This window comes from Scyliorhinus torazame, chromosome 18 (assembly GCF_047496885.1).
Source record: "Scyliorhinus torazame isolate Kashiwa2021f chromosome 18, sScyTor2.1, whole genome shotgun sequence".
NCBI classification, from domain to species: domain Eukaryota; kingdom Metazoa; phylum Chordata; class Chondrichthyes; order Carcharhiniformes; family Scyliorhinidae; genus Scyliorhinus; species Scyliorhinus torazame.
This window is the reverse complement of record NC_092724.1, coordinates 16,057,791-16,073,346: the sequence shown is the minus strand read 5'-3', so window position 1 is coordinate 16,073,346 and position 15,556 is coordinate 16,057,791. Positions and strand designations below refer to the sequence as shown.

At 53.0% G+C, this 15,556-nt stretch overlaps 1 protein-coding gene across 2 annotated transcripts in view; it reads right to left on the bottom strand.

Annotated features, from left to right (window-relative positions):
- The window catches only part of LOC140394972 (insulin receptor-like), a 284,928-nt gene that overhangs the window by 232,649 nt on the left and 36,723 nt on the right, over positions 1-15,556 (bottom strand). For both annotated transcript variants that reach the window (XM_072482239.1, XM_072482240.1), the window contains exon 2: positions 12,154-12,702. In XM_072482239.1, coding sequence (XP_072338340.1) covers positions 12,154-12,702 — 549 coding nt within the window. The remainder of the gene's footprint in view (positions 1-12,153; positions 12,703-15,556) is intronic.

The following is a 15,556-nucleotide window of genomic DNA, read 5'->3' as shown; positions in this document are numbered from 1 at the left end:
AGATTCCTGTAAGGCAACAGAAGTAATCCACTCGTGACAATTACAAAACTTTCTGCAGGATTCCGCGACCTCAACCCCACCCCACCCACCTTGCCACCGTTTTCAAGAGCCGTGCTCCCTGGAAATACTATTCATTAAAACATCAGAACGGGCACAGAACCGGATTGCTTTTCTGAATATGCATTTTTGAGAAAGTCTCTGCTGGGGCAGCACGGCGGCTCAGTGGTTAGCACTGCTGCCTCATGGCGCCGAGTTCTTGGGATCGATCCCGGCCCGGGGCCACTGTCTGTGTGGAGTTTGCACATTCTCCCAGTGTCTGTGTGTGTTTCGCCCACAACCCAACACATGTGCAGGGTAGATAGATTGGGCACGCTAAATTGCCCCTTAACTCTGGGTGGAAAAAAATGAATCGGGTACTCTAAATTTATATTTAAAAAAAAAAGAAAAGTCTCTGCTAAAGTTTACAAGTGCTGAGGAGGGCTGCAGCTGCACCTCGATAAGGTTAACTGGCATGGGGCAGCTGCCCTGGAGTGCAAGGGGCTGACGCTGCCTCGGAGTGCAAGGGGCTGACGCTGCCTCGGAGTGCAAGGGGCTGACGCCGCCTCGGAGTGCAAGGGGCTGACGCCGCCTCGGAGTGCAAGGGGCTGACGCCGCCTCGGAGTGCAAGGGGCTGACGCCGCCTCGGAGTGCAAGGGGCTGACGCCGCCTCGGAGTGCAAGGGGCTGACGCCGCCTCGGAGTGCAAGGGGCTGACGCCGCCTCGGAGTGCAAGGGGCTGACGCCGCCTCGGAGTGCAAGGGGCTGACGCCGCCTCGGAGTGCAAGGGGCTGACGCCGCCTCGGAGTGCAAGGGGCTGACGCCGCCTCGGAGTGCAAGGGGCTGACGCCGCCTCGGAGTGCAAGGGGCTGACGCCGCCTCGGAGTGCAAGGGGCTGACGCCGCCTCGGAGTGCAAGGGGCTGACGCCGCCTCGGAGTGCAAGGGGCTGACGCCGCCTCGGAGTGCAAGGGGCTGACGCCGCCTCGGAGTGCAAGGGGCTGACGCCGCCTCGGAGTGCAAGGGGCTGACGCCGCCTCGGAGTGCAAGGGGCTGACGCCGCCTCGGAGTGCAAGGGGCTGACGCCGCCTCGGAGTGCAAGGGGCTGACGCCGCCTCGGAGTGCAAGGGGCTGACGCCGCCTCGGAGTGCAAGGGGCTGACGCCGCCTCGGAGTGCAAGGGGCTGACGCCGCCTCGGAGTGCAAGGGGCTGACGCCGCCTCGGAGTGCAAGGGGCTGACGCCGCCTCGGAGTGCAAGGGGCTGACGCCGCCTCGGAGTGCAAGGGGCTGACGCCGCCTCGGAGTGCAAGGGGCTGACGCCGCCTCGGAGTGCAAGGGGCTGACGCCGCCTCGGAGTGCAAGGGGCTGACGCTGCCTCGGAGTGCAGGGGGCTGACGCTGCCTCGGAGTGCAAGGGGCTGACGCTGCCTCGGAGTGCAGGGGGCTGACGCTGCCTCGGAGTGCAAGGGACTGATCCTGCGATCCGGCCTCTGATCACGCCACAGATCAAGAGGCACGCAGTCTCATTCGCGCTTCCAGAGAAACAAGTTCACAACAAAGCAAAGCTGACAGCATTATCACACACATATTAACCGAGATTCCGTAAAACTACTGCAGCAGCACACTCACATTCAAAAGGCATGGGACACAAGCCCCATGCAGGACTCGAACACATAACCCAAGTACAGTACTGAAAGCGTCAGCCAAGGCAATGCTGCATGGTCAGAGATATGATCTATCAGATGAGACTTCAGAAATTTACAAACAGGGCAGCACGGTGGCGCAGTGGGTTAGCCCTGCTGCCTCACGGCAGCGAGGTCCCAGGATCGATCCTGGCTCTGGGTCACTGTCCGTGTGGAGTTTGCACATTCTCCCCATGTTTGCGTGGGTGTCACCCCACAACCCAAAGATGTGCAGGGCAGGTGGATTGGCCGTGCTAAATTGCCCCTTAATTGGAAAAAAAAATGAATTGGGTGCTCTACAATCATAATAAAAAATTTACAAACAAAGAAGCATTCTCAGGTTGCGCCGCATGCAAGGCGGGAATGTTTTGCCCTGCCCGCGGAGCCCTGTGAAGGTAGCAGTCGTCTTTTATGAACCTTACAGTTTGTGTGGTGATAGTGGTCTCTTAGCGCTGTTAGATGGCAAGCTCCTCCAGGACGTGGACCCGGAAAATGCAAAAGAATAACGAAATATGTCCAAGTGGTGTGCGAGCCGGAGAGGAACTTGCAGGTGGCTGTTTTCTCATGCACTTGCTGCCCTTGTAACTTCAGGGGGTAAGTATGTGTGAGTTTGGAAGGTACTGTCGAAGCAGCCTCGCAAGGTTGTTGCTGCACCCTTCAACCACAGTGCCTTGGTGATAAAGAGTGATAGGACGGCGTTTAATCAGCCCGTTTTGCCCTGGATGGTGTTGAGCTTCTTTGGTGTTGTTAGAGCTGCACCAATCCAAGCAAATGCAGAGTATTCTATCACACTCCTGACTTGTAACCTTGCTTTTTTTATTCTTTCATGGGATGTGTCTTTTTCATGAGCTGTCCCGTTTGAACCGCTGCAACCCACGTGGTGTAGGTACACCCACAGTGCTGTTAGGCAGGGAGTTTGAGGATTTTGATCAGCGACAGTGAAGGATATACTTCCAAGTCAGGATGGGAAGTGCCTTGGAGGGAGACCTGCAGGTGGTGGTGTTCCAACGCTGCCCTTGTCCTTCTAGGTAGTAGAGGTCACTGGTTTGGAAGGTGTGGTCGAAGGAAGATTGCGGAGTCCTGCTAAGTGGTGGCACAGACATTGGGGAATCAGGAATTGGGGCAGCCGCCACAGAATATCCAGTCTCAAACTGCTCTAGTAGCCATGGCATTTAGGCGGCTGCTCCAGCAATTGGTTGTTGACAGGATGTTGACAGAAGGGGATAGTGCCATTGGAACACCAGCAAAATGTCATGGGGAGCTGGTTATGCACCCTTTTGTCGCAGGTGGTCATTGCCAGCCACCAATGTTACCTGTCATTTATCAGCCCAGGCCTGCCTACATACAAGTATTAACTATTTAACTATCTGAGGAACTGCAAATGAGGCTGAGCACTGAACAATTATCATGAACAATCCCCTTAAATCTTTTTAAGTGAACATCAAGGATCATATGGCACTATTTAAAAAGCAGGAGAGTGCGCTCATTGTCGGCCAACATTGATCTCTTAAGAATATTTTGCCAAATAACAGATTAATTGGTCATTTGGCTCACTTTTCTGTGGGATCTGGCTCTGTGACTTGCCACAACTTCTTACCGAACAGTTCGAAAGTAATTTACTGGCTTTGAAGCGTTCTAAACGGAAAGGAAGTAAACACAGGATTGAGCAGTGATTGTCAAACTCAGGGGCGCGACCCGCGGGTGGGTCGCGGGCGGCTGCCGGGAGAGTCGCGGAGCCGTCCTTCGCGGCGCTCCCGATCGCGCAAATCTGCGCACAGCAGCCGGCTTTTAATAACTCCGGCTGCAAGCGGCCTTCAAAATGGCCGCGAACATGTAAAAAAAAATGCGGCCGCATTGCCCATGCATGCCCGAACATCGGTGCACACGTGCATAACCCGTGATCGGGCACGCATGCGCAGTGCGGCCACTTTTTTTTTTTAAATGGTCGCAGCTTTTGTTTTACAAGTTCGGGGGGAGGGTTTATTCATTTATTTTATTAATTAAATTTTTATTTTTGCATTTATTTTATTTTTATTTTCTTTTACAAGTTCTGGGGTGTTTTATTTGATAACATTTTACAGGGAAAAATGCACAACTTTAGACAGATGGAGACTCCATACATTCCGACACCGGAAGGCTTCACCTTCATCCAACAGGTTCCATTGGAGGAGCGCGTCCGAGGGCCAAGGGGACCCAAAACCATTTCCTGCATTTTTGTCAGCAGCAAACAAGGGAAGAGAAAATGGTGGGTCGCGCAGGTCGGCCAGAGTGGGTCGCGACGGTCGGCCGCCGTGGGTCGCGAAGGTCGGCCGGCGTGGGGCGCGAAGGTCGGCCGGCGTGGGGCGCGAAGGTCGGCCGGCGTGGGGCGCGAAGGTCGGCCGGCGTGGGGCGCGAAGGTCGGCCGGCGTGGGGCGCGAAGGTCGGCCGGCGTGGGGCGCGAAGGTCGGCCGGCGTGGGGCGCGAAGGTCGGCCGGCGTGGGGCGCGAAGGTCGGCCGGCGTGGGGCGCGAAGGTCGGCCGGCGTGGGGCGCGAAGGTCGGCCGGCGTGGGGCGCGAAGGTCGGCCGGCATGGGGCGCGAAGGTCGGCCAGCATGGGTCCCGAAGGTTGGCCGGTTGGTAAAAACGGGTACCCGGAAAAAAAGTTTGAAGAACACTGGGATAGAGGATGACTTGCTTCCACTCTGGTTCTATGGGTTCTGAAATGACAGACAAGCCCAACCCGTGATTGGCAGGTTTTGCCATACGTTGGTCAGCTGGTGCTCGAGGGGTTGGGTAGACGGGCTGTTTGGAGGTTTATGCGCTCCCTGCAACGCATAAAACACACAAGATGCAAATGCTAATTTTTGTGCTTGCCGATGAATGCAAATGGAACTAAACCCCACCAGATGCCCGCGTGGCGCGCAGGCGCACACAACTGAAGTATGTGTTGCATGAAGCGCGTTCTACTGAAACCTGCAGTGTAAAATTTAATCTTTACAGACAAGCCAACAGATAATTTATGTAAAATTACCCCCTCATATCGCCGATTGCAACAGTCACTTGTGATGCAGTCAGCTTTAATTCACTTAAGCCACCAGACTCTGACGCACACTATTTTGGAACGCATCTATATTCTGGCACAGGTATCCAGATCATTATTGTAAATGTAATATTATTTGAGAATGTAAAGACAGCCATTTATATGTCAAATTTCGGGGGGGGGGGGCGTAATGGAGGAACTAGGTGAATTGCTTCTTCAGAGAACCTGCACAGGTACGCTGTGAGAGTGGCCTCCTCCTGTACTGTAACCATTCTGACTCATAACATCAGGACAGCCCATAGTACTTTTTTCGAAAGTAGTCACTAATTGTAATTTGCACACTGTAAGCTCCCAGAAACAGCAAGGAGATAATGACCAGATCATTTGTTCTGTGTTGGATGAGGGCAGGATACCATGGAGCCATAGTACCACAGAATTCCAGGGCGGCACAGGTGGTTGGCACTACTGCCTCACGGCGCTGAGGACCGGGGTTCGATCTCGGCCCTGGGTCATTGTTGTGTGTGGAGTTTGCACATTCTCCCCACACAACCCAAAGATGTGCAGGATTAGATGTTCTGGCCACGCTAAATTGCCCCTTAATTGGAAAAAAATAATTGGGTACTCTAAATTTATTTTTTAAAACCATGAAATTCCTACAGTGCAGAAGGAGGCCATTCGGCTAATTGAATCTGCACCGACCCTCTGAAAGAGCACCCTACCTAGGCCCACTCCCTTGCCCTATCCCCATAATCCCATAACCCCACCTAGCCTGCACATCCCTGGAAACTAGGGGGCAATTTATCATGGCCTATCCACCTAACCGGCACATCTTTGGACTATGGGAGGAAACCGCAGCCCCGGGAGAAAATCCACCCAGACATGGGGAGTAAATGCAAACTCCACACAGTCACCCAGGGCCAGAATTGAACCCAGAACCCTGGTGCTGTGAGGCAGCAGTGCTAACCACTGTGCCACCGTGCTGCCTTTAAGAAAATTCTCTTATCTGCTTCAAAATAGTGCCGTGGAATCTTTTATATCTACCTGGGAGGACAGGACCTGATTAAGGTCCCGCCCGAAAGATGTCATCTTAGATGAGGCACTCCCTCAATCCAGTGATGGAGCATCAGGTCAGATTTTGTGCTCAAGTCTTTAGAGTGGGACTTGAACCCACAAACTAGTCAGAGACTACAGTGCTAGCACTGAGCCACAGCTGGTAATGGAATCTAGGTCACTACAGCCGAGGGGTAGAATAAAACTAACACTACAAAATACAGAGTCAGTCGTACTTCATTGGAGGTTCTCCCATTCAGTTCTGGTCAGGTGGGTAGCAAAGTGGAAAACGGAATTCAATCCGGAGTAGTATGAGGAAATACACAGATCCTTGGAACAGGAGCAAGACAGGCCAATAAGGTGATCATGCACATGGTTTGCTGGTCTTTATGAGCCGAGGCGTAGAATATAAGAGCGGGTAGGTGAACTGTATACTCCAATGGTTAGACTACACCTCACGTCCTGCATACAGTTCTAGTCACCGCATTGCGGGAGAAGATGGGATTGCACGAGAGAGGATGCAGAGAAGATTTACAAGGATGCTGCCAGAATGTGAAAACTTTAGTCATGAGGAAAGATTGGTTAGACTGGAATTGTTTACCTTGAAACAGAGGGAGGGAACTTCCGGTTGCGGCTATGCGGAGCTAAGCCGCACGATTCGGCAGCTCCCGCGAATACAGACTTTTGGGCTCGATAGAAGAGCCCCAAGGGAACTTCTTTTACAGCCAACCCGTGGGGAAGAGAGGAGAGAGGTCCCCTACTAACTTGTATGGACCGGACCCGCAGCGAAACGGCCAAAAAAGTGGCATTGGAGCAGTGGGAGAAGAGAGGGAAAACAAGCAAAATGGCGGCGGCCGGGGACAAAGAGGAGATGCAGGAATTCATCAAGCGCTGCTTCGAGGAGCTGCGTAAGGAGATGGTGGCGCCTATGTTGGCAATAATTGAAGGACTTGGGGCAACCCAGAAAGCCCACGAGGTGAAGATCCAGGAGATCCAGGAAAAAGTGAGTGAGAATGAGGACGAGCTCTTGGGCCTGGCGGTGAAAGTGGAGCGGCACGAGGCGCTACACAAGATGTGGGCGGGAAGACTCGAAGACATGGAGAACAGGTCGAGGAGAAATAATCTGAGGATCCTGGGTCTCCCAGAAGGAGTGGAGGGGGCCGACGCCGCGGCAAATGCGGGCACAATGATCGGTGCGCTGATGGGCACGGAGGCCCCCCCGGGGGTTGCTGGAGCTGGAAGGGACTCACCGGGTGCTGGCGAGGAAGCCCAAGGCAAATGAGCCGCCAAGGGCGATGGTGGTGAGATTTCACCGGTTTACGGACAGAGGGTCCTGAAATGGGCCAAGAAGCAGCGGAGCAGCAAGTGGGACAATGCTGAGATCAGAATATACCCGGGCTGGAGCACGGAGGTCGCTAAGCGGAGAGCGGGTTTCAACCGGACCAAAGCGGTGCTGCATCGGAAAGGAGTGAAATTTGGAATATTGCAGCCAGCGCGACTGTGGGTTACACATAATGGCCAACACCACTACTTCGAAACGCCCGAAGAGGCGTGGACCTTTATACTAACTGAAAAGTTGGACTCTAATTGAGGGTTTGTGAGGGTGGGGGGTGTTTGAGGGTTGAAGTATGATGGTTGATGTATATAGGGGGGCAATCACGCGCAGGGAATGTTATATGGGCTGGGGGAGAGAGACAAGGCCGCGACAGGAGCTGCGCCAGAGGGGGCGGGGCAGGCTTTGGAAAGCACGGGTTTTTTTTCCCGCGCGCGGGAAGAAAGGTGGGAAGGGGAACGAAGGAACGTATATTGATGGGGAGACTCCCACACGGGGGGGGGGGTCAAAGGGATGGCGGAGGAAGCTGGGGTCAGCAGGTGTCAGCTGACTTACGGGAGTGATATGGGGGGAGCAAAAAGGGGGCCCCTCCAATCCGGCTGATAACGTGGAACGTGAGGGGCCTGAATGGGCCGGTGAAGAGGGCTCAAGTGTTCGCGCACTTGAAGGGACTGAAGGCAGACGTGGCTATGCTCCAAGAGACACACCTGAAGGTGGCGGACCAGGTTAGGTTAAGAAGGGGATGGGTAGGACAGGTATTTCACTCGGGACTGGATGCGAAAAATAGAGGGGTGGCAATTCTGGTGGGAAAGCATGTGTCATTCGAGGCCAAGACTATCGTAGTGGATAATGGAGGGAGATATGTGATGGTGAGTGGTAGGTTGCAAGGGACGTGGGTGGTTTTGGTAAATGTACATGCCCCGAACTGGGATGATGCTGGATTCATGAAGCGCATGTTGGGGCGCATTCCGGACCTGGAGGTAGGAGGACAGATAATGGGAGAGGACTTTAACACAGTGCTGGATCCAGCACTAGACCGCTCCAGATCAAGGACGGGAAAGAGGCCGGCGGCGGCCAAGGTGCTCAGGGGGTTTATGGATCAGATGGGGGGAGTGGACCCATGGAGGTTTGCAAGACCGCAGGCCAGGGAATTTTCTTTCTTTTCCCACGTGCACAAGGCCTACTCCCAGATAGATTTCTTTGTTCTGGGCAGGGCGCTCATCCCGAGGGTGGAGGGGACGGAGTATTCGGCCATAGCCGTTTCAGACCATGCCCCGCACTGGGTGGAAATGGGGCTGGGAGAGGAGAGGGACCAACGCCCGCTGTGGCGGCTGGACGTGGGACTGCTGGCAGATGAGGTGGTGTGTGGGAAGGTGAGGGGGTGTATCGAAAGGTACTTGGAGGCCAACGACAACGGGGAGGTGCGAGTGGGGGTGGTATGTGAGGCGTTGAAGGCGGTGATCAGGGGAGAGCTAATCTCCATCAGGGCTCATAGGGAGAAGACAGAGGGCATGGAAAGGGAGAGGTTAGTGGGGGAGATTTTGCGAGTGGACAGGAGATACGCAGAGGCCCCGGAGGAAAGATTACTTGGGGAAAGGCGACAGCTCCAGACGGCGGGGGGGGGGGGGGGGGGGGGGGGAGGAGAGAGGGGATGAGACGATTCCTAGACCAACTGCGGTTCCCGAGGGGCACCAATCGGGTTGGAGGAGCTGAGTAAGGGTTTGGGGAGCATGCAGGCGGGGAAGGCCCCGGGTCCGGATGGGTTCCCGGTGGAGCTCTACAGAAAGTATGTGGACCTGTTGGCCACGCTACTAGTGAGGACCCTTAACGAGGCAAGAGAGGAGGGGACCCTGCCCCCGACAATGTCAGAGGCGACAATTTCCTTGATTCTGAAGTGAGACAAGGACCCACTGCAATGTGGATCGTACAGGCCGATTTTGCTCCTTAATGTGGACGCTAAGTTATTGGCAAAAGTGCTGGCCATGAGGATTGAGGACTGTGTCCCGGGGGTGATTCAGGAGGACCAGACGGGATTCGTAAAGGGCAGGCAATTAAATACTCATGTGCGGCGGCTCTTAAACGTGATAATGATGACATCGGAGGAGGGAGAGGCGGAGATAGTGGCAGCTGTGGACGCGGAAAAGGCCTTTGACCGAGTAGAGTGGGAGTACCTCTGGGAGGTGCTACGTAGGTTTGGGTTCGGGGTAGGGTTTATCAATTGGGTTAAGCTCCTTTACAGCGCCCCGGTGGTGAGTGTGGTGACAAACCGGCGGAGGTCGGAGTACTTTCGGCTGTACCGAGGAACGAGGCAGGGGTGCCCCCTGTCCCCCTGTTGTTTGCATTGGCGATCGAACCCTTGGCCATATCACTGAGGGAGTCTAATAAATGGAGGGGGGTGGTCCACGGGGGAGAAGAGCATCGGGTGTCGCTATATGTGGATGACCTGCTGCTGTACGTGGCGGACCCAATGGAGGGGATGGTGGTGGTCATGCAGACTCTGAGGGAGTTTGGGGAGTTCTCGGGCTATAAGCTCAATGTAGAGAACAGTGAGCTTTCTGTATTACAGGCAGGGGACCAAGAAAGAGGGATAGGGGACCTACCGCTGAGGAGGGCGGTGGGGAGTTTTCGGTACCTGGGGATCCAGATAGCCAGGAGTTGGGGGGCCCTACACAAATTGAATCTGACGAGGTTGGTGGACCAAATGGAGGTGGACTTCAAAAGATGGGACATGTTGCCGCTCTCGTTGGCGGATAGAGTGCAGTCGGTCAAAATGGTGGTCCTTCCGAGGTTTTTGTTTGTGTTTCAGTGCCTTCCCATCGTGGTCACCAAGGGCTTTTTCAAGAGAGTAGGTAGGAGTATTATGGGGTTTGCGTGGGCGACTAAGACCCCGATGGGTAAGGAGAGGGTTCCTGGAACGCAGTAGGGACCGAGGAGGGCTGGCGCTGCCAAGCCTAGGGAGCTACTACTGGGCAGCAAATGTGGCGATGATCCGCAAATGGGTTATGGAGGGAGAGGGGGCGGCATGGAAGAGGATGGAGATGGCGTCCTGTAAAGGAACGAGCTTGGGGGCGTTGGTGACGGCACCGCTGCCGCTCTCGCCATCAAAGTATACCACAAGCCCGGTGGTGGCGGCAACGTTAAGGATCTGGGGCCAGTGGAGACGGCACAGGGGTGCAGTGGGAGCCTCGGTGTGGTCCCCGATCAGGGGTAACCACCGGTTTGTCCCGGGGAGATGGACGGGGGGGTTCCAGGGCTGGCATCGGGCGGGGATTAGATGAATGGGGGACCTGTTCATTGACGGGACATTTGCGAGCCTAGGGGCACTGGAGGAGAAGTTTGAGTTACCCCCGGGAAATGCATTTAGATATATGCAGATGAGGGCTTTTGTGAGGCGACAGGTGAGGGAATTCCCGTTGCTCCCGGCACAAGAAATTCAAGATAGGGTGATCTCGGGTGTATGGGTCGGGGAGGGCAAGGTTTCGGCAATACACCAAGAGATGAAAGAGGGGGAAGCCCTAGCAGAAGAGTTGAAGGGTAAATGGGAGGAGGAGCTGGGGGAGGAGATCGAGGAAGGCTTGTGGGCTGATGCCCTGGGTAGGGTTAATTCCTCCTCCTCATGTGCCAGGCTCAGCCTGATACAATTTAAGGTGGTTCACAGAGCGCACTTGACGGGGGCGAGGTTGAGTAGGTTCTTTGGGGTAGAGGACAGATGTGGAAGGTGTTCAGGGAGTCCGACGAACCATGTCCACATGTTTTGGTCATGCCCGGCACTGGAGGGGTTCTGGAGAGGAGTGGCGGGAGCAATATCTCAGGTGGTGAAAGTCTGGGTCAAGCCAAGCTGGGGGCTAGCAATATACGGAGTAGTGGATGAGCCGGGAGTGCAGGAGGCGAAAGAGGCCGGAATTCTGGCCTTTGCGTCCCTAGTAGCCCGGCGAAGGATCTTGCTATTGTGGAAGGAGGCGAAGCCCCCTAGCCTGGAGGCCTGGATAAACGACATGGCTGGGTTCATAAAGCTGGAGAGGATTAAGTTTGCCTTGAGAGGGTCTGCGCAGGGGTTCTACAGGCGGTGGCACCCGTTCCTAGACTACCTCGCGGAGCGTTAGAGGAAGGTCGGTCAGTAGCAGCAGCAACCCTGGGGGGGGGGGGGGGTTATTGTTTGTAAGAGGGAAAAATTGTGTTGTTAAAATACTTTAATAAATATATATATATTTTTTTAAAGAAACAGAGGGAGACTGTGTGATGTATAAAATTATGATGGGCCTAGGTAAGAATAAAGAGGGACAACCTACTTACCATTACAGATGGGCCAAAAACCAGGACTCCACCGGACCCATCTCTAGATTCCCAGATGTAGTGCAACAAACACGTATCAGCTGCTACTTTTATCAGCCCAGTGGAAGGGCCAGTTGCAACAAGAGCAAACTTAAACAAACTGCTGTCAATCATGATACATTAGCCTCCCCGCTTCCAAAAAGCTCAATGCTTTGGGAGACAGGAAACAAAAACAATCATTCAGGACCTCCTGCTCTTCATCACCGCCCACTGAACCCAGCTGGAAAATGCCACCTTGGGAGAGAAGAGCCCTGCGGTCAGCTGTGATGCCTTCCGCAGTCAAACAGCTTGCAACCCACTTTCTTCCCCCACACACAAACATGCAAGGCTGCCTGGGCCCACACACATTCACAGCCACTAATGGGCAGTGGTTCATAATCCGCCTTTTCCACAGTATCAATAATTTGAGAGCACGGAATTAGATCCCAGCTGATTTACACCTCACCCCCCACTCCCATTGACCCACCTTTGACTGCTTTATCCAACATAAAATCTGCTGATTTTGGTGTAGGACATTTCATGACTCCAAGTTAAGCATAAAAACCTGTGCGTTTGGTCAAGGAAACATAGGCTGTGTTAAATGATAGGCTTGGAAATATTGAAGGTGCTGTCTGGAATTCTGTAACCCCAGAAACCTCTTGTCAGGAGGGGAGAGAAGTAAATGACATTGTTTGCAGCCACTCATTAATCTGTCGCACAATCCTACCTCTTTGGCAATGTTCACTTGTCCAGCATCGGTGGTTAAACTGATCGTTGAACACAGTCTGGGCACAGTTGCTTTTTCCTTTTAGGGTGCCTGGGCACACGTCACCACACTCTCGGTCGTCTTTATTGGACTTGATGTAATTGTCCTCCACCGAGTCCAGAATTTTCGACCAGTCGAGCGTGGACAGGTAGCAGAGTTCTGGGTTCTTCTCGATCCTCACTGCACCCCGGGTAATGTTCACCAGGTTGTACAGGCCGATCTCTTTGAAGTGCAGCATCTCAAAGATCACCAGAGCGTAGTTGAAGAAGAGGCGCGTCCCACGTATCACAGTCAGGTTCGGGAAGAGATCTTGCAAGCTCTCCAGGCCGTAGACACGGAAGAGAAGCAGGTAATCCGTGATCATGGTCAGCTCAGGGAAGCTCAGGCCACGGAAGTCCTCGGGTTTAGTGCCAAACATCAGCAGAATCTGCAGGTTTCCCTCAATGACGGTGCAGTTCCTCAGCTGCTGCAGGTGCGTAATGTTGTTTCGAACATCTATGCTTTGACAAACTGAGGAGGGAGAGAGAGGAGATGGTTAATGCTTATTATGGCAGTATGAAAGTATTCACAGCAGAGGGTCACTGGTTAATACATCTTTAATAAACTCTTCAACAATTTGTGAAGTTTAACCCCCTTCAAAGGAGTGCCATAGGTAATCATAGAATTTACAGTGTAGGAGGTGGCCATTTGGCCCATCGAGTCTGCACCAGCCCCCGGAAAGAGCACTCCACTTAAGCTCACACCTGCATCCTATCCCTCTAACCCAGTATTCCCACCTAACCTTTCCGGACACTGAAGGGGCAATTTAGCATGGTCAATCCACCTAACCTGCACATCTTTGGACATCTGTGGGAAGAAACCAGAGCACCGGGAGGAAACCCACGCAGACACGGGTAGAACGTGCAGACTCCGCACAGACCCAATCCGGGAATCGAACCTGGGACCCTAGAGCTGTGAAGCAACAGTGCTAACCACTGTGCTACCGTGCTGCCAATGCAACATCTAACCAATTGAGCCATCTAGCCCAGAAACAGGTGGTGACGTACTGCACTCACTGATGTGGGTTTCAATCCAATTAGAGTCATCATGGCACAGATGGAGGCCATTCAGCCCCGTGAGTCCATGCTGCTCTCTGCAGAGTAAACCAGACAGTCCCATTCACCCGCTCCATCCATGTAAATTTTCCTGGTAATTTCGTTTCTCCAGGCCCAGTCACCCGGAGGAAACCCACGCAGACACGGGGAGAACGTGCAAACTCCACAGCTACACAAGGCCAGAATCGAACCCCGGTCCCTGGTGCTGTGAGGCAGCAGAGCTAACCACTGTGCCACCCTTTTAAGAAAGCAAATGTCCCAAGCAGCCTCACAGAGTGCAATCAGTTACAATGGCAATTATCCCTCGCCACTGTAGCAACCGGTTCTTCCAATTAACTGGAACTCAATGTCAGCAGATGCTGGAAATTGAAAAGACAAAAGTGAAAATGCAGGAAACACTCAGCATGTACGGAGGGAACGAGGTAGGGCTAATGCTTCAAGTCAGTGACCTTTCATCATAACCGGGGAAATATTATAGATGAACTGCTTTAACTAAAGTAACTCGAGAGCGATACGCCGCAGTAGACCAAATGCAAGGAGTGTGACGATGCTTTTGTTTGAGGAGGAGCACACCGCTCCTTCTCTTCCCCTCCTCCCTCCCCCTTCCCAGGCAGGTCCAGAGACTGTCTCGTTCGCTAAAGCTGACGAGTACTTGCATCAATGGGGAGGGGGGGGGGGGGGGGGGAAAGAGTCAGTCAGGTGGGGATTAGATCACATTTTTAAGAGGTTACATCAACTGGATTTGATGTTTCCTGAACTCTTTCTCTTATGTGCCAGAGATTCTAATCTGTCAACTACAGAAATTCTCTCAGCTTTCAAAATCTGCGCCTGATTTTCACTTCACATATGTTGAACCCATCTGCCTGCAAAAGCCCCAACAATGTTAAAAGGTGGAGGGAAACACAGATGGAGCTAGGAAATCAGATCAGGGAAAAATCCCCCAGTAACTGACAAAAAAAAACAATGCCACCTCAAGATTGTGCAGGAACAGTAGGAGGCCATTAAGCCGCTCAAGCCTATTAGGCACAAGAGTTTACTTCTGGAGAACTGAAAACAACCTTTGCCATTTAATGTGAAAATCCTATTGCGTCTCGATGCTCTGGCCATCGCCAGTGTGGGGAAGGGGCCAGTTAGTATTTTCCTGCCTACTGATTTCATATGTTCGTCTCAATGTTGAAGAGGAACAAGGACTTCTCTAGCATCCTGCCCAACATTCCTGCCTCAGCCAGCTCAATTAAAGAAACCCAGATTAACTGGTCACCTATCGCCTGGCCACGTCTGGCCTCGTGTTTTAAATGAATTGCTGCAGCAATTTGCCGGCCAAAGTCACTGAAGTTCAAATGTAACGCAAGTACCCTATTTATTCAGTCAATCAAAAGACAGGGCAGCGATGATTGACTTGCTGATGTCACAGGTGTGTTCAGGTCACCCGGGCAGAGCCGTGTGCGTCAAAGTAAGGCACCCTTGCCAATTGATAAGTGATCTCATCACCAGCTCAGGCTGTGACTGGCTCCGCTGAGTAAATTTGTCCACCTATTTGTTAGTTTTAAATTGGTTTACTCGAGGGTCACACGGTCATGGTGCAGCAGACACATCCATCTTTTATCCCATCCTTCAGAAACCATTAAAGAGATGCACAGGAAATAAGTTCAACAGAGGCACGCACTGCCCAGTGGATAAAGGGCAGTGATTTTTGGAAACCAAAGATTTATATTTGTTGTTAAATGAAAAGCTGCAGCACAACGGTAGCTATGGACTAACTTGGGAGAAGCAACCAAAAAAGCTAAAGATTACTTCTTTCCTCGTTAGCCTGACGGTGTCCCCACCCAATAACCCCAAGCGCATATACACCAGTCCCGTCTCCCCCCCCCCCCCCCCCCCCCCAAACAGAATCAGGGGCTGGTTTAGCACAGTGGGCTAAATAGCTGGCTTGCAATGCAGAACAATGCGGGGTTCAATTCCCGTACCGGCCTCCCTGAAAAGGCGCCGGAATGTGGCGACGAGGGGCTTTTCACAGTAACTTCATTGAAGCCTACTGGTGACAATAAGCGATTATTATTTTCTGACCGGTTTTAATTTCCACACTGCTCTCGGAGCAGAACAATGCTCCACCCAAAAGCTGCATCCCAACTCCAACCAAGCCGAGATCAAAGACTTACATTTATTTAACACCTTTAATAACCTCAGGACACCCAACGCACTTCGCAGTCAATAAAATATTTTGGACGTGCAGTCACTGTTGTAATGCAGGATTGTGCACAGCAATGTGA